General features: G+C 40.9%; 4 protein-coding genes across 4 annotated transcripts; 1 reads left to right on the top strand and 3 right to left on the bottom strand.

Moving 5' to 3' along the window:
* The first annotated feature begins 189 nt into the window (after nt 1–189).
* Nucleotides 190–4,020, top strand: LOC143000332 (DNA-directed RNA polymerase III subunit RPC4). The gene is made up of 8 exons (XM_076149596.1): nt 190–1,553; nt 1,671–1,717; nt 1,796–1,950; nt 2,063–2,190; nt 2,491–2,599; nt 2,706–2,947; nt 3,045–3,197; nt 3,425–4,020. The coding sequence occupies exons 1-8, from the start codon at nt 1,359–1,361 to the stop codon at nt 3,569–3,571; spliced, it is 1,176 nt and encodes a 391-aa protein (XP_076005711.1). The 5' UTR covers nt 190–1,358; the 3' UTR covers nt 3,572–4,020.
* Nucleotides 4,021–4,137: 117 nt separating this feature from the next.
* Nucleotides 4,138–6,975, bottom strand: LOC143000333 (transcription factor A, mitochondrial-like). Its single transcript, XM_076149597.1, has 7 exons — nt 6,633–6,975; nt 6,153–6,295; nt 5,900–5,970; nt 5,460–5,609; nt 5,245–5,340; nt 5,090–5,146; nt 4,138–4,990 (listed from the first exon to the last, which is right to left on the bottom strand). Exons 1-7 carry the CDS (start codon nt 6,716–6,718, stop codon nt 4,709–4,711), a joined length of 885 nt encoding a protein of 294 aa, XP_076005712.1. The 5' UTR covers nt 6,719–6,975; the 3' UTR covers nt 4,138–4,708.
* Nucleotides 6,976–7,263: 288 nt separating this feature from the next.
* Nucleotides 7,264–9,697, bottom strand: tfam (transcription factor A, mitochondrial). The gene is made up of 7 exons (XM_076149598.1): nt 9,351–9,697; nt 8,860–9,002; nt 8,708–8,778; nt 8,363–8,512; nt 8,177–8,272; nt 8,013–8,069; nt 7,264–7,896 (listed from the first exon to the last, which is right to left on the bottom strand). Exons 1-7 carry the CDS (start codon nt 9,434–9,436, stop codon nt 7,627–7,629), a joined length of 873 nt encoding a protein of 290 aa, XP_076005713.1. The 5' UTR covers nt 9,437–9,697; the 3' UTR covers nt 7,264–7,626.
* Nucleotides 9,698–9,787: 90 nt separating this feature from the next.
* LOC143000335 (ubiquitin-conjugating enzyme E2 D4-like) lies at nt 9,788–15,018 on the bottom strand. The gene is made up of 7 exons (XM_076149599.1): nt 14,824–15,018; nt 14,135–14,198; nt 12,709–12,740; nt 11,930–12,007; nt 11,609–11,714; nt 11,290–11,383; nt 9,788–11,066 (listed from the first exon to the last, which is right to left on the bottom strand). Exons 1-7 carry the CDS (start codon nt 14,845–14,847, stop codon nt 11,021–11,023), a joined length of 444 nt encoding a protein of 147 aa, XP_076005714.1. The 5' UTR covers nt 14,848–15,018; the 3' UTR covers nt 9,788–11,020.
* Between the last annotated feature and the right edge of the window lie 1,971 nt (nt 15,019–16,989).

Here is a 16,989-nt window from a genome sequence, read left to right as displayed (position 1 = left end):
TGCATCATTGATGTACATTTGATTGTTTATTGATCAACAGTCTTTAATGGAGCAAAGGATTCAAATGAATGTGATTTCTAATTGTTATTCATGGTTATATCTCGTACAATTCAGAAATTCAATCATATATTAAAAACAACAACAAGCAACAGCCAAAGAATATACATTAAAAGCAAGTTATACAACTGCCATCAATGATTTAGAAAGATAAGTGAATTTACTACTTATGAAGATTACATTTGTCTTGCTTGCATTAATATTACAATTTCAGAATTTTGTTTTGTATCTAGATAATACCAATCAAACAATATATCTCTTTTGATTTAATATGTTTTGTCCTGCATGCACCTCTGTATAATCCCACTGGACGTTCCTATTGCACACCCAGCCATTTGTGGAGAGGGGATTTCTCATGGAACTGCCTCTCCCGAGGTTTCTTCCTTTTTTCCTTATTCATCGAGGTTTTCTCGGGAGTTTTTCCTCGTCTTCCTTGAGAGCTTTGGGCTGGGTCTGTAAAGCCCTTTGACACATTGTATGTGATATTGGGCCATACAAATAAACTTGACTTGACCTGACTTGATTTGTTACATTTTAACTCAACATCAGTTTGAGTAACATATTACTCACGATATGACATCATCAATGACAAACGTTCCCGAGCAGCAGTATCGCGTCTTGTTCAAATCAAGACAAACAGCGCCCTCTTGTGGCTTCAGAATGCAACGTCGTTTAGAGAACAACAAGGGCAGTTAATCGCGGAAAAATGTATATCCACGGAAACGCCAAAATCAGGGCACAAATTGGAATCAATGGAATACCATCACCATTACGACAAACTGGATGCTTTTTGAGCAATTTTGCCGCGGAAACTACGCCCTGTTTATGAGAAAACGAGCGGAAATGGATTCGTGCAGCAGGAAAGAAGGATGCTTATACCAGAGACAAGCACAGCCATTACTATTTCGTGTTACAGACAACAAAACGTTGTCGTCAGGAGACTGTAAGACTGTTCAGGGTTAAGTATAATTGCCCCACACAATCACATTTGAGATCGCGAATTCAAACAAAATGGAGGATAATCTGTCCTGTTGTCTTTTTTGACTTACGGCCCTTAATTAGCTTGTTTGTGTCCACTGTGTTTTCGTCGTGCAAGTGCAAATTAAATTACTTGTAAGATTTCTTAGTGTTTTGGTGGACACATAGTGCAGTAAACGTGAATGACCGTGAACGGAGCCACCGGGTTTAGAGCGAGTTTCCTTTCAAAATAATAGCGTAATCCGGAAGTCTCGATCCGGGGAAGGAATTGCAACAAATCAAATGTTGGAAAATAGGCCTTTAGAACTTTGATATCAAAACTAATGGCTAACAGAGGGGATGGGGGTGAGAGCGCTGCAAGCTCCCCTGGCTTTAACATTGGGGCCGGGCTGAGTTTCCAGGCGGGCAGAGGACTAATGGGCCGAAACAGGGGTCTGTCCTCCCCCACCTCACCTGGAAGACTGACCTCCCTCAGAAACAGGGACCTGACCCTGGGTGGAAGCTTAAAGAAAACCAAGGTAAAGGGCTAATCAAGCAAGTACGTAAACATGTATACCTGACTCACTTCTGATAACAGTTTGATTTTGGTATCAAAAATGCAACAGTCTTATGTCTCTTTCTCTCGTTATGGGCAGAAAACCTTTGAACCCAACGTCCATGCTGTAAGGAAAAGCAAAGAGGAGTGAGTTCTGTTCTGTGTAATCATGCAATTTCTCCTGTAAATACTGCATATTTTGACCTGTTATTGGTATTGGAAAAGGTTAAAGGAGGATGTTCAGGTGGCACCAAAGAAGGAGAGGAGAGAGAGGGAAGAGAGAAAAAGAGAGAACCGAGGGAAGAGGAGAGAGAAGCCCCAGACCATCCAGTCTCACTCCATCTTTGAACATGGCCCTGCGAACAGCAACTGCAAAACAGGTCTTTGGTTCTGTCACTCTGTGTTCTGCTCCATCATCTTTGTCTCCCTCCCTCATTCGTCTGTCAATGTTGATCATTCACAGGATCAGTGACTAAATGCTTCTCTGTCCAGTCTGGCGTAGTGCTGCAGACATGTGTGACGCCGCCGTCGCCTCCTCAGAGTGTAAATCTGTGAAGGAAGACACAAAAGAATCAGAGGACGATGAAGAGGAGATACTTCGTAAACTTCAGCGAGACGACGTAAGTGCTTGCTGATAACTGCTGCACCTTTAACACTGATTTTAGATTGAGTTACATTACTGTGTGTTAAACCCAAACACACACATTTCTCTCATTTTACCAGCACAAACCTTCATAGTTTCAAAAGTTCAATAAGTAAATGTTTCCAGCGCCACCATCAGGCCAACTGGAACCAAAGTTTCACACATTCCTCCCTGGGTCATGTCTGACCGGCCCATCAAGTTTCAGAGCGAAGAGCCAACATCCTCCTCATCAACAGCAGCGGTTCCATGACTGTACTGTTTCTCTCGTCATGTACAGTTTATAGACGACCCGGGTCTGAGGAACGATGCCAAACTGAAACCTATTCAGCTTCCTCTGTGTCAGTCCAGCTGCCTGATGAAAGCTGACACAGTCGCAACCACCACATGTGAGGCATTTTCTGCTTAAACTTCACTTGTTGACGTTCATCACTAAAGGATCCGTGCTACATGTTGAACACCATTCTGTTCTTACCCTGAATCTCACTGTGGCAGGTAAAGAGAGCCATCCGGCCCAAAGCAGGACAGAGCTGCACAAACCGGAGCAGCGGTCACTGCGCCAGCTCTTCCACGACCTCAGCATGGCCGGAGGAGAGGAGCTCTTCTTCATTCAGCTGCCGGACTGTATGCCAGGAAAAGGCACCGGGCAGAAGCCAAGCACCAGCTCTGCACCGGAGAACACTGCCAAGAAAGACAACAAGGTTGAACACAAGAAATCTACGCATCTTCAAGCAAATGTGAGGACATTTCTATTCAATTCTATATTGTTGTTGACTAGCAGAACTATTTATCAGTCAGTTATTACCGTGTTGTGTGTCTGGCTCTTGTGTGCAGGAGACAGTGGTGAAGGAGGGTTGTTCTGTGCTGTCAGACTTCCCAGAGGGAGTTTTGGGGAAGCTGCAGATCAGGAAGTCTGGGAAGATGGAGCTGAAGCTGGGTGATATTGTCATGGACGTCTCTGAGGGAGCAGCATTCTCCTTTCTACAGGTGTTTGGAGTGTATGTTGCATGTGTGTCTCTCTCGGAGGCCTATACAATCCAAATGTCATGACAGTTACAAATAACAGAGGTCTTTTAGCTTCTCCTTTTTGTTGTTTACGATGTGCAGTCTAGTGTAAAAGTATTAACTCTTGGTGTTGGGTTGTCTTTTCAAATTCACCTTAACTTCAGGGCTGACATTAACATGGAATTGATCTCTTTCCATCTTTCTCACAGCAACTGGTTTCTGTGCATCAGTCTGACGGTCGGACAGGAGACATGATGGTGTTAGGGAACGTCTCCCACAAACTGGTCTTGTCCCCCAACTTCCAGGCTTTACTTGAACAAGCTCCAGTGCAGCAGAAAGGAGGAGGACACCCTTAATCTATGACAGCATCGACCACCAGATGAACTAGTTTGCTTTCCACGGCAACGCGTCCGATTGACGTTTTTTTAAAACCTGATGATTGAGATTTGAGGCTGTGAGGTCACAAAAGATTCTATATTTTCCTATTTCTGTATATGGTATGTTCCTTTTCTTAATCTTGTTGTGTTGTTACTTGCCTGTTGGAGGTGCAGATTTGACATTTTGAGAGTGAGGATGCATACCAGTGATGTGGTTAACATCTAGTGACATCAGCGGTGTCGTCTGCATGCATGAACCTCGTCTTTCACGTCCTTCACATTTTGCATTGCTGTCTCTGGCCTCATCTTCTACTAGTAAACCAAAAGTGACTATATTTTTACCTGTTGTGTATTTGTACTGTATGTAGCAATGAAACAAGACTTTTTCTGAACTTTTTATATCCTTCTTGTTTTGGACTTTTGCACTGTTCATTCTAAAAAATATGGGGTTTTTTTATAACATATGGGTCACTTACAAAGTTACAAAGTTTGTTTTGGATAAAAGTGTAAATGTTTTCAGAATAAAACAGTATGTATGTAATGCCTGGTTGTTGTAGATTTTTTTTAAATATTTTACAGGAACTTTAAAAGGAACTATCAATACTGAAATGTACTCTTGATCAATTCCAGCTCTGATACTTGATAGTGATGAACTAACACAGGCGATGGCAGAGCTCAGTCGGGTTTGCAATTACAGAGGCCGTGCTGCTGCCTGATCTATGAAAGAAAGTGATGCGTAATATAAAATGATTCCTACCTGGACAAAAACTACAAAACTGTCAGTAAAGTCATCAGAACCCTCATTGGCAATTGTTTAGATCAAATACCAAATGTAGAATCCTGTGGACTGCGACTCAAAATTTGACATCAGCACACTGGAGTTTTCTACACTGGACAATCGAATGTTTTATAAACGTTACAAACATTCTAATAGTCACTCAGTCAAAGGTCAAAGGTTATTTCCTTCTTTGGGACAATACTAGTTTTACAGAAATGTCATGAAAACTGAGCTCCAGCTTGGATTAAAGAAGGTGAGAGCAAAGAGTCAATGGGCTTTCCTGTTGTACTTCTGTAGATGGAAAATGTTTTATGTGCTCTTCCTAGGCTCAACACTGTTCAGAGCATCTTTCCAGCTTTCTTTGACTTCGCCTGAGCAGTCGCCGTCGTCCCAGCTTTAGCTCCAGCCTTGCTTTTTGCTGTCGTGGTCTTATTTGTCTTTTTAGCTTTCTCTTCAGAAGCAATTTGTTCCTTTTTCTCTTTAGACGCAGCCTTTTTCCTGGCAGAAAGCGATTTCGGACGAAGGAGGTCTTCTCTTCCGATCTCGACCATATTAGCCTCCCACGCGTTTATCTCGTTCTTGAAGCGAATGGCGTCATCTTGAGCCAGCTGGATGTAGACCTGAGACGTGGGGTGGGAAAGGAGGGCACCTGATTTTCGGCACTTCTTTCACATACTGCACATTCAAGCAAAACAACTGAAAATTTAAATGTTGCCAACCTGTTTCAGTTGGCTTGATAGACTTTTCCAGTCCTCCTGAAGTGATTTCATTTTTTCCTGAAGGACGAAAACAACGTCAGCATCAACATGACAAACACCGTCATGTGCTTAGTCAGTTCTGTCAAGCATTTGACACTTCTGTTGTAGTTTCTTACCCATATGTTGGTTCCTCTGGCCTCATCATAGTGCTCTGACATGTAGATGTTGAACGGCTTGCGAGGATATTTTGGCTTCCCCAGTTTGGTCAACTCCTAGAGAACACACACAGTGGTGAGACAATGAAGGCAGAAGGTGCATACATCTGTCGCATGTTGGTGTTGGTGACAGAAATGTGTGTGTGTGTGTGTGTGTGTGTGTCTCTGCAGCTCACCCTCTTCTTGCTATTGACCTTCTTTTTGGCTAGCTTCTGCTTTGTCTCCAGAAGCTGCTGTTGTAACTGGGCTGGGCTGAGCTGGGCCTTGTAAGACTTAATGTCCACTTTATACTGCTGCATGGCCTGTGCTGTTGCCTCCTGAAATGGCTACATGGGAGAGAGAAATTCACATCAAGAAACTTAAACCACAGCCTGCTACATGGCTCCCAGGGTCAGGGGAGCACCCAAACGCTTCCGCCACGTTAAGGTGGCGAACCTTAAGGTTGAAGAATACAAAGTGTTCCAGGGTTTGAGCTTTCATTGCTTAATGCACTGATGATCATTAGTGTGGCCAACAATCAGTTAAAAAACTCTTTATGCATCTATGCACCCATTGTAACATTCACTAGTTAGGTAAGCATAGAGTTTACTATATGACAAGTGGAGGAGGGAAATACCTGTTTCTGCTCTGGGCTCATTGTTTTCCACTGCTCAGCAATATTCCTCATGAGGTTGCCTCTTTCGTTCCCTGAAAAGAAACTCGTAAAACTATCACCAACAGTCACTAAGTAGTACAAATTGTAAATACTCTCATACATGCACATTCTACACTGTGTACCCCTTATTGTGTGTACTTGTACACAAACTGCTACTTCCAGATATTCACCCAGTTCACCAAGATAAAGTCTTTATGAAGCTTCATTCTGTTACCTGGGTGCTGTCTGCTCATGATGGCGGCCTGAGGAACAGCAAATCTTAGGAAGGCATTCATGGGTTTCTTTGGGCGGTCGATGGCTTGAGAGGTCAGACATTTGACTGATGTGAGGTACACAGTTGGGAGCACTCTGGTGCACCTGGAGTGTGAACACACAAACACACACGTCGAGGCGCAAATACTTCATTCAAACACTTTGCAGTGTAATAGAATGGCTCAGAAGAGTAACAAAGTGGATAGCTTGCTCATAACGTCACCATTACTTCATTGAAGTCATTTAACTCTAACAAAGACAATTAAGTTCGTGAACACACCACAACATAACTTTGACACTTAGCGAGATGTGTTATGACAGGTGTTTCCGGAATACACATCATTTATTTAACTGTATAGTAGCGATTATAACTTTGTGTACTACTTTTATTACGTGGAGAGTAACTTTTCTATCGTGGTTACAGTTGGCTGCCGGCGGTTACCTTGCTAAACTGCTAATGCAGGAGAAGACATTGAAGGACTTCACCGCCAGGCTCACACCAGCCGTCATGAAGCTCAACGGAGCCATGTTTGCATTTATCAGCGTAAAAGACTGTTCCGCTACGCCGCTACGGACATTGACAGATCAGCGTGTTGATACGTGAAGGGATCCGATGCTTTCCGTCCATCCAAAGCCTTTTTTCTCTTGATTGACATTTACAGGCAGCGACAAAAGGCGCCTTTTCTTCGTTCCTTCTCGAGTCTTCTTCTTGTTGTATTGAGGCGGCAGGCAACCCACTACCGCCACCCACAGGACTGGGGTATATGGCTAGAGCAGTGTTTTTCAACCGCTGTGCTAAGTGTGCCGCGAGCGATCGTCAGGTGTGACATGGGAAATTGTCCAAGTTCACTTAATAAGTCCGCGAGCCAATTGAGGCTGACTTTCACCTGTTTACAAAACAAAAAAACTGGAAAAATCGTATGCATATGGATATTGGATATTGATTTTTGCAACTTGCTGAGTCAGGAATTGCAATTACTTAAGCCATGCTGCTACCTGATCTATGAAGGCAAGTGATAGTGAATATAAAATTATTCCAAACTGGACAAAAACTACAAAACTCGGCCAGAAAATACATCAAAAACTTCATTAACAATTGTTTTGATCAAGAGTTTTCTGCACTGGACAATCAAATTTTTATAAACATTTCAGTCAAAGGTCCAATTCTAGTTTACATCAATTTCAGTGATCAACAATTCAATCCGAGCTGCCTTTTAAACAACACTTGTTTTGGGAGTTTGTTTCAGTGCTTATTTATATACAAGAGAGGCATGACAGGACTCTTAAGTCATTAGAAGTCCACAGAAATATCATGAAAACTGAGCTCCAAGTTGGATTTCAGAGGGTGAAAGCAAAGGGTCAACAGGCTTTCCTGTTGTACTTCTGTAGATGTAAAATGTTCGATGTGCTCTTCCTAGTCTCGACACTCTTCGGAGCTACTTTGAAGTCTTTTCAGCTTTCTTTGACTTTCCCTGAGCAGTCGCCCTAGTCCCTGCTTCAGCTCCAGCCTTACTTTTTGCTGTTGTGGTGTTTTTCTTTTCAGAAGCAGTTTTTTCTTTCATCTCTTTAGACGCAGCTTTTTTCCTGGCAGAAAGCGTTTTCGCACGAAGGAGGTCTTCTCTTCCGATCTCAACCATATAAGCCTCCCATGCGCTTATCTCGTTCTTGAAGCGAATCGCATCATCTTGAGCCAGCTGGATGTAGACCTGAGACGTGGGGTGGGAAAGGAAGGCACATGATTTTCCGTACTAAGTTGCATTTTTCCCCCTTTCACATACTGCACATGCAAGCAAAACAATTGAAAAATTGAAATTTTGCCAACCTGTTTCTGTTGGCTGAATAGACTTTTCCAGTCCTCGTTGAGTGATCTAATTTTTTCCTGAATGACAGAAAACTACATCAGTATCAACATGACAAACACTGTCTATTGCAAAGACAGTTCGACCAAGCACATGACACATGATGCTTCTGTTGTAAGGTTCTTACCCATATGTTGGTTCCTCTGGCCTCATCATAGTGCTCTGACATGTAGATGTTGAACGCACTGCGAGGGTATTTTGGCTTCCTCAGTCTGGTTAACTCCTAGGGAACACACACAGTGGTGAGACAATAAACGCAGAAAGCCCAACGTGTTTCCCATAGAACACAAATGTGCGTGTCTCGCCAGCTCACCCTCTTCCTGCGAATGGACTTCCTTTTGGCCAACCTCTGCTTCGTCTCCTGAACCTGTTGTTGTAACTGGGCTGGGCTTAACTGGGCCTTGTAAGACTCAATATCCACTTTATATTGCTGCATGGCCTGCACTGTTGCCTCTTGAAATGGCTGACAACACAAACAATTCAGGTTAAAGAATGCAAAGTCTTCCAGGGTTTGACCTTTTATGCTTAATGGACTGATGATCTTTAATGTGTCCAACAACCACTTAAAACACTCTTTATGCATCTATGCACCCACTGTAACAGGAAGTAGTTAGGTAAGCATGGAGTTTACTTTATGACAAGTAGAGGAGGTAAATACCTGTTTCTGCTCTGGGCTCATTGTTTTCCACTGCCTTGCAACATTCCTCATGAGGTCGCCTCTTTTGATTTCTGTAAAAAAAAAAATCATAAAATAATCATCGACAGTCACGTTCCTTACAAGAGTTCACAAACTGCTACCTGTAATGTTACCTGGGTGTTGACTGCACATGACGGCGGCCTGAGGAACAGCAAATCTTAGGTATGCATTCATAGGTTTCTTTGGGCGGTCGCTGGCCTGAGAGGTCAGACATTTGACTGATGTGAGGTACACAGTTGGGAGCACTCTGGTGCACCTGGAGTGTGAAACAGAGACACACATTTTCATTTCATGCAAAATTCAAAAACTTTGCAGTGTAATGTGGAACGCCTCAGAAGAGTAAGTGGATAGCTTGGTCATTACTTCATTCAGACCATTTTACTCTAACAAAGACAATAATGACCGTGAACACACCACGAGTTAACTTGAACAATTAGCTAGCTGTGTGTTTTGACAGTACTAACAGCTCGGTCATACACGTCATTTCATTCACCGTATAGTAACGATTATGACTTTTAATGCTACTTTTATTCCCTGTTGCCACATGTGCAGACACAGGAGAGCAACTTCTCTATCGTGGTTTCTGTTAGCTGGCGGCGGTTACCTTGCTAAACTGCTAATGCAGGAGAAGACATTGAAGGACTTCACCGCCAGGCTCACGCCAGCCGTAATGAAGCTTAACGGAGCCATGTTTGCATTTATCAGCGTGAAGATTGTTCCGCATCAGATAGTGACAGAGTGATTTGTCTCTTTGTTGACATGCACGGGCAGCAAAAAGCGCCTTCTGTTAGTTTCTTCTCGAGTCTTCTTCTTCTTCTTGTTTTGAGGCGGCAGGCAATCCACTAGCGCCACCTACAGAACTGGGGTATATGTGTGAAGATTCCACACTTACAAACGTGACAGTACTGTCAATAAATATTAACACCATTCATAATAAATACAAGAACCATAAATAAATGATCAATAATAAATCAGAGAATGTAAAGCCTAACATACAGATACATCATACATTCCACAACAACACTGTTAAAAACCAAAAAGTAATGATAAAAAGTGCACCAATTTTATTTCAGTACAAACAAGGATTATTTCAGTACAAACAAGCCTCAAAGAAAAATTCAAGGACTTGGTTTATACAGGTTCAGAAAATGGAATGTTCCCTCCCTCTGGAAGATGGATAGATATAGACAGACTACAGGTCAAACAGAGTAAGTTTGTGATATGAAGTGATGATGACTTTCACTTGTATTTGGCAACAATGGAAACAGCAAACCTGCAAACCTCTGAGGTAATTACTTCCCCAAAAGCTAGTTGGGGAGAAAAGACACATGTATACATCAATCCAACTTCAAATGTCCTCTTGCCACCATGTGCGACAATGTGCAATGATGGACATGATAAAGAAGCCAGAAGTGTTTTGAACCTGCCAGAGTCCATGCTCTTTGTTGAATAGTTACCACAGAATTCCAAACAATTCAAAAAGATACCTCAATTACTTCTTGCCATTATTGGGCTACAAATCTGATTTTTGTGCCTATGTTAATCCAACACACAGCTTTGCTCGTGGGGGGAAGGGGATAGTGTTTAATGACAGCTGTATATTGTGCTGGGATGTTTGGTCTTAGAAAAAATCATAATCACGGCTGAATGATTTGATTTGGAGGTAATCTATTTTTGGGTAAACAGTACATTATTTCATTCAACTTTGTCTGCTACAAAATGCAAAAGTCAGAAGTACCATCACTCATCAATACATGAAGGTTAAAAGGAGCTGTATAGCGTATAAGAGGACTTTAATATTAGTTATTTTCTTCTTCAGGAATGTTTCACCATTCGCCCCTTCACCGCTTACATACAGACTGTAAGACAGATGAGCAGGGACTGAATGAGTGACAGAGCATCTAACCAGTGCAACGATACTCAGCTCCTCTGAAACAGGCAGGAGCTAAAGGACACGCGGTGGTATTTGTCTCCAATATGCCACAAGTTTTTGTTTTGAGGAGTGTTAAAAATGCTGTAATCCTGTATTTTAACCAATTTTGTTTAAGAAAAAAACACCACCCTAAACCTAAAATGTCAAGGCAACCTCTAATTAGCACAAGCAGCCTTTGTCACCTGTACAAAGTAAACCCCCAGCATCCTATCAAAACAATGTTAAGGTCACTCTTTCAGACTTTAAATAACATTGATGACAGCTTGATGGATGTCACCTAGGATATTTGATAATTCAATACTATAATCTACAGTGTGTTCAGATTCTGAATTCTTTTTCATTTACATGGCATACTTGAGGGTCCATTCTTTTGCGTGTTTGTTGTATCTGAGGAGGAAAGAAACGAGTAAACTGAGAGTGCCCGTCTACATATTATCAACACTGAGAATAGGAGTACACAGATGCAACAATCAGTAATCAGGTCAGTATCCAATCTTAAAGCATAAGAATAAAAAAGCAGTGTCACTATATCTGGTACAAATCTGATACAAATGAGTTCTGAATGTTTAGACGAGTGCATCGTAATGAGACTGCCCGTGTGTATACCTACTTCTCTTTGTCGGTCTTGTAAGTGTGTGCTATTTCCGGAACTAAGGGGTCATCTGGGTTGGGATCACAAAGCAATGAACATATGGACAATAAAACTGGAAGACAGAAAAATACAAAACAAAATATCAGTAAAATGTCAGAGAAATATAGAGCCAAAGTAGTAGGGGAATGTCTACGACCCATGTACATAACGGCACACATGACATGTAGTTCATTACATGTTAGATCAATGCCTACACAATTACACTTTTCAAATGATAGTGTTGAAAGCCAGATGTCTTTATGTCTTCCTTTTGAAAACATTTGAGCCTTGTTTTTACCTTTAGAAACTGTTAGTGCTGGTGACCACTGTGACCGTAGGATGTCCAAACAGATACTCCCATGGATGTTTATATTAGGGTGATAGATCTTTGTTGTAAATGCTATCTGTAAAGACAAAAATCACATTAACACTGGTTTGCACTTTCAAGTACCCAATGTTCTGTTGAAGCCTTTATACACCTTAATAGTTCACATAGGTCATTTGGGAGACATTTTCGGGTCCTGAAGTCACCATGACCATTGAAGGACGTTCCGAAGGACGTTCCTTTACTTCTAAAGTTAGACAGGACAAAAGCTTAGAGTAACAAATCAGCTCTTGCCTTTGGTGGCTTGAAGGGATAATCGGTGGGGAAGTCGACTGTGAGAAAGAAAACTCCTCCTTGGTAAGGACTGTCAACCTGCACACATAAAGACAATCACATGACTTTGAGTAGAATAAGGTGGTAATATTGAGTGAAGTGGTAAGTTGTGAACCTGAAACTCTTGGACCGGTTCTAGATAACGAAGGCTTTGGTTTGGAGGTTTATGGCATTTGTTCGTTTTACACGTGCTTCCATAGCACACAATGTTTTGCCAAATTGCTTGGAAAGCAGCACCTTCCACCCACTTTTAGGAGACAAAGAGGAATGCAACCTGTCCACAATGGTCATGTGGCAGAAATCCATGAATACAGCTGACAACTACAGCCAAAACTCAAAAGCATTTGTCCAGTAAGCAGACAACTCTATGAATGTTAAAGTTGGGAAGTTAATACCAATCTGTACTCCAACTCACTGTTCTCCCAATGTGTTCTGGGACCTGGAACGGATTGACGCTGACAGGTGTGTGTCGGTGGGCATGTGTGTCAATAAATTATCCTTCACCGGGTATGCATGCCAGAATCACTGCACAATGCTCCTCTGCTAAAAGCCGGTTCCATGCGTGTGTCTGTGTGTCCTCTCCCACTACTATAATGTGGTAATGCAAATAAAAAAATAAAACAAAAATGCAAATGAAATGAAAAGCACCCAATGCAGAAACACATACAGTAGCTACTGAAGGAAAGCTTTTGAGTGTGAATGTGATGACTAAAAGCTTTAACTGAAGATGTAACACTCACCGGACCCATTATGGTTGCCTGCCAATGAAACACTATAAACAAATAAAAGGAGAAAGAAGGGACAGAAAATACAGTGACACAATGTCCAGAAATCAATCACTCAACCTACAACACATCGCCCGTCTACACATACTCGTGTCTCTGCCCGTGTGTTCGTTTCAGGGATTGTTCATATTCAAATACAATACTCACAATAATCAAATCAACATAGGATACAGACATGGCCGCTTACATTGTATTCCAACATACCTCAATAACTCAAAGATATGTCAATAAGATCTTGTTGGTATGGTGGTCAGATGCCATCACAGAAACATAACAAATCAAAAAATCAATGGATAAGGGTGTGTTATTGTTGGATTAACTGAATTTCAGGGTGTGTTTCTTTCTTTCTTTCTTTTCCTCTCTATTTGTCCCCTCTTTGTTTTCCCACGTGTAATATCCAAGCGTTACATAATATTTATCAATTACCAGTACTTACTATATACATATTACTTATTAATCACTATCATTATTTTCCTTTTCCTTTCTATGGTTAAAGAAAGTCCTAATACCTATACAGGTGCATCAATAAATTAGAATATGGTAGTCAGCCCCGTGATTGTGTAGCCGACTGAACCAGACTGAGAGACAATTGAAAGGCTCAGGAAACCTCAGCAGGTGATTCGAGTTAATGAGCTGATTAGAGCGTGACACCCTAAGTCTACAATATTTACCGACCACAGTATGAGGTCAGGAGGTTTTGGAAGTTGTGTACAGAATCCAGATGGAAACAGTTCATAGCAGACTGTTGGAGGTGAGGTGGAACAATAACGTTGACATAAAGGAGAGGTCTGACATCTGAAACTGTTGAACATGTCTGAGTCACAGCAGCAAATGTCAGAGAGTGGGGGATCTGACCACACCTTAGGGAGGAATTTCTGCTTTTGGAAAGTGTGTATACAGGGGAGGAGGAAAGGTCGCATTCAGATAGACAGGGACAGGGTTCAGACACTGTATCATGCTGGTAATATCCATGAGGGACATAGAGGAGAACTGGAAAAGGGACTAATTCATACAATACAAGTGCTAAATTCAAATTCAGGCAGGATTTTATTTAGGACAATGGGCAGTTAACATTTAACATTTAAACTATGTGCAAATGATATTAAATCAGACAGCACAGAGTAGACTGGGAGCTCATGAACATGGCTTGCTCGTCTGGTTTTTCCTCATAGTGTTCTTTATTTGCTATGTTTGTTATTCTTGTTGTGCAAGCTGGCTTCAGGGTTGCCGGTGAAGGCCAGGGCTTTACAACTCAACCCTAAAAATTTGTGTGGACAGGTAAAAGGTTTTCTATCAGTTTGACCTCATCCTCTCTAAGACCATTGTTGTGGGCATTTAAAGCCCGGCTGCTTGCCCATTGACAAGCAGCAAGTGTACTCACAGTCCTCTCCGATAGGTCCGGCAGAGCACTGAGCTGGAGGGTCTCTCCTCAAGTCCTGCAGCTCCTGATCAATGTAGCACAAATACAGAAGTTAACCATTCAGCCCAACACGTTTCTCTGTGAACTAAACATTCTTCAGCCAGTATTTAGAGACTATATAGGTCAATCAAGCAGTGCGGGTCATTTCTTTCTTTCATCAACAGGACTTAACTCAACCATATGCCCATTTAAGACTACAGGAATCGTACAGGAACTTTCTTTCATTTCATATCAAGGAACCAGGAACTAATTCAGTTAATATTTCAAAATAGATAGGTTTAAATACTGCAGTGTGGGGTTAGAACCTCACTGAGCAAACCACAAGTTTGAATGAACACCAACACCTCCCTGCTCTGTGGCAGCATTGACAAGTGGCAGCCATACAGGATAATACAAAGCTAACATTTGTTGAAGAACTAGTTAAAACTTGGATTCCAATTTCATTTCCTGTTATGCTTTTTCTTGACGTGTCAACAGAGTCGCCTTGTCCGGGATTATTGTGAAAGTCAGCAGAAGTTGTGTCAATGCAGGTTGTAGCGCGGAAAACATAGTAAGTAAACCTTTTGTTAGATATTAAACTCCAAACTTGGCGTCTGCTGGCCAAGATACCAACCATTAGCTAACAACAAAAGCTATCGAGTCAAACTTACCCTCTGTATTCTTTTCGTTGCCATGCTGACTGTTGGTCACGCCCCCGCTCAACTTGTCTTACTCTTTATTCTAAACCTTGTTATTAATGCTGACGGAGTTCTCGATTGTAGTTGACTCCCTGAGTAACCCGTCAACCGGGTAAGTATTTGTTTTTCTAACACCTTCTTTTGTTTCCGCGTTCTTCTGTTTACGGTTTCTTCTGACAGGTGCATTATGGGAAATGTAGTAAATCCGTTGTGCCGTATGTGATATTCAGCATTATTTCACATTCACACGACTATCTAACTGATAATAATAACAATATCTTCATATTATGAATGATCATATGTTATATGAAGATAAACATATATCATTGCAATCACAGCACTGTGTATAAGTGAATCAGATCAGTGTTCTTTCATGTTTAATCTAACAAATCCTCTCGTACAAACTGTTGCGGCAGATTTCGGTGTTTCGTTTTTTGTTTTTGGTAACAAGCGCTTGTAACTAATCAATCTATCAATTAGAGACTATAAAAGGGACGAAATGATGGCAAAAAATACAATTCACACTTCTGCCAGCAGATGTCACTGTTGAACGAGGAGTCTCGGGATGTTTCAAAGCTTCACTTCCACATTCTCGTCCAGATACGCAGCAAAGTATGTTTTTCAACTTCTTGTATCTATTTTTACTTTTTACGTTCTAGATTTTGTATCCATGTAAGATACAGATTTAGTGGGAGAATACAATAGTGGTGATAAAGAGAAGTAGAGGACGATATCATGGAAGAAGTATAAGCAAGAAAGAAGCGTACGATTCTAAAGCTCAGAAAGGAAACGGTACAATTTAGATATTAAAGATATTTAACAATTATCAAGTTGTTTTCACTATGTCAGAATAACTAAATTGATTGAGACGATGTATTTTTATATTATCGAGGATTTATTACCCCCACACTCCATACCAGTTGGGGCCAGTAATGAGCCAATACGCTGTTTGTCAACCGCCAATAAATGTAAAGAAGGTCATGTTTCCGGTTATACCGTGACTCGTAAAACAGCACAACGCCGAAAGACTGATGGACACAAGGGCTGCACCTAACGATTATTTTTTAAACTATTAATCTACAGATTATATTTTCGATTAGTCGATTAATCAATAGATTATATTTATTACGCAATATAACAATTATTTCCCCCAAAATAAATATCAAAATTATCACATTAATATATCGATATTTTCTTCTACTTTCTTCTCTTGAAAACAAACAAATGTAACAAAGATTTGCAAAGCATTATTCCACAATTAGCCACCATTTGACTAATATCCGTTTTACAATCCAACATATTGATTATTCAATTCAAGTAAAAGTGATCGATTGCAATCTGCATTCAACAACAAAAATACATGAGACGCAGGTCAGTTTGCTCCGCGATCAGTCGGTCTGAAGGGGAAAATATCTAAAGTGGTGGGGCAGCGACCAAATGCGGCCTTGGAATAGCTACAACAAGAGATAACAGTTAGAAGAAGAACTATCCCAGGCACAACAGGAGAACGACAGACTACGAAAACAACTGTTATACGCTCTCAACCCAGAAGTTCGGTTTCACAGAATAGGCTTGTTCACTTTTTTGAAAAATTTTATTACAAATTTGAACTTTTTGAGAAATAAACACCATGACACTGAACATTCAGAATCACATTATGTTGGATTTGTATACAAAATAACACTATTGTTATTGTTATTTTTATTAATCTTAATAGAGGACATGTTAAATCAAGCTTTATTTTATCACCAAAACAGTTTGTATGGGATATATAAGTCAAAGTAATCAAAATGTTATACTCTATAATCGCAACAGTTTTGCATCGGCAATAATATATTTTGAAAATCTGATCTGATACTTTTTGTATGTATGAAATTATTTTCTATGTATTGATTGCTGAAGTTTATTACCTATAAGATGTGAAGACACTGCTTCTAAATTAAATGAATGTTTTTATTTTCAGGCAATAAACTCAAAACACCATCTGTGCTTGAACACCCAATGACGTGTCAGGCAAAGTGTTCTTATCTTTTTAATAGAACCTTATCAATGCTACACTTGGCATTAGTAGTGGAGAACTGTTGTATCAAGACAAGTCGAGTATACGCCACCATGTTCAACCAACACCATGACCCGTTT

This window comes from Genypterus blacodes, unplaced genomic scaffold (assembly GCF_046128005.1).
Source record: "Genypterus blacodes isolate CSIRO-AG114 ecotype Tasmania unplaced genomic scaffold, CSIRO-AGI_Gbla_v1 ptg000046l_1, whole genome shotgun sequence".
Classification (NCBI taxonomy): Eukaryota; Metazoa; Chordata; class Actinopteri; order Ophidiiformes; family Ophidiidae; genus Genypterus; species Genypterus blacodes.
This window is presented reverse-complemented; position numbering and strand designations above follow the sequence as displayed.

Bases quoted from the DNA above. Each gene is read 5' to 3' on its own strand.
- LOC143000332 (XM_076149596.1), top strand. From the start codon at position 1,359: ATGGCTAACAGAGGGGATGGGGGTGAGAGCGCTGCAAGCTCCCCTGGC. The intron at 1,718-1,795 runs GTGAGTTCTGTT...GTATTGGAAAAG, and splicing joins GTAAGGAAAAGCAAAGAGGA to GTTAAAGGAGGATGTTCAGG. The intron at 2,191-2,490 runs GTAAGTGCTTGC...CGTCATGTACAG, and splicing joins GTAAACTTCAGCGAGACGAC to TTTATAGACGACCCGGGTCT.
- LOC143000335 (XM_076149599.1), bottom strand. From the start codon at position 14,847: ATGGCAACGAAAAGAATACAGAGG. The intron at 14,199-14,823 runs GTAAGTTTGACT...TACATTGATCAG, and splicing joins CAACGAAAAGAATACAGAGG to GAGCTGCAGGACTTGAGGAG. The intron at 11,715-11,929 runs GCAAGAGCTGAT...TTGTCTTTACAG, and splicing joins ATCCCTTCAAGCCACCAAAG to ATAGCATTTACAACAAAGAT.
- LOC143000333 (XM_076149597.1), bottom strand. From the start codon at position 6,718: ATGGCTCCGTTGAGCTTCATGACGGCTGGTGTGAGCCTGGCGGTGAAG. The intron at 6,296-6,632 runs GTAACCGCCGGC...TTCACACTCCAG, and splicing joins TGCATTAGCAGTTTAGCAAG to GTGCACCAGAGTGCTCCCAA. The intron at 5,341-5,459 runs GTGAGCTGCAGA...TGTGTTCTCTAG, and splicing joins AGGTCAATAGCAAGAAGAGG to GAGTTGACCAAACTGGGGAA.
- tfam (XM_076149598.1), bottom strand. From the start codon at position 9,436: ATGGCTCCGTTAAGCTTCATTACGGCTGGCGTGAGCCTGGCGGTGAAG. The intron at 8,273-8,362 runs GTGAGCTGGCGA...TGTGTTCCCTAG, and splicing joins AGTCCATTCGCAGGAAGAGG to GAGTTAACCAGACTGAGGAA. The intron at 7,897-8,012 runs GTTGGCAAAATT...CCCACGTCTCAG, and splicing joins TATTCAGCCAACAGAAACAG to GTCTACATCCAGCTGGCTCA.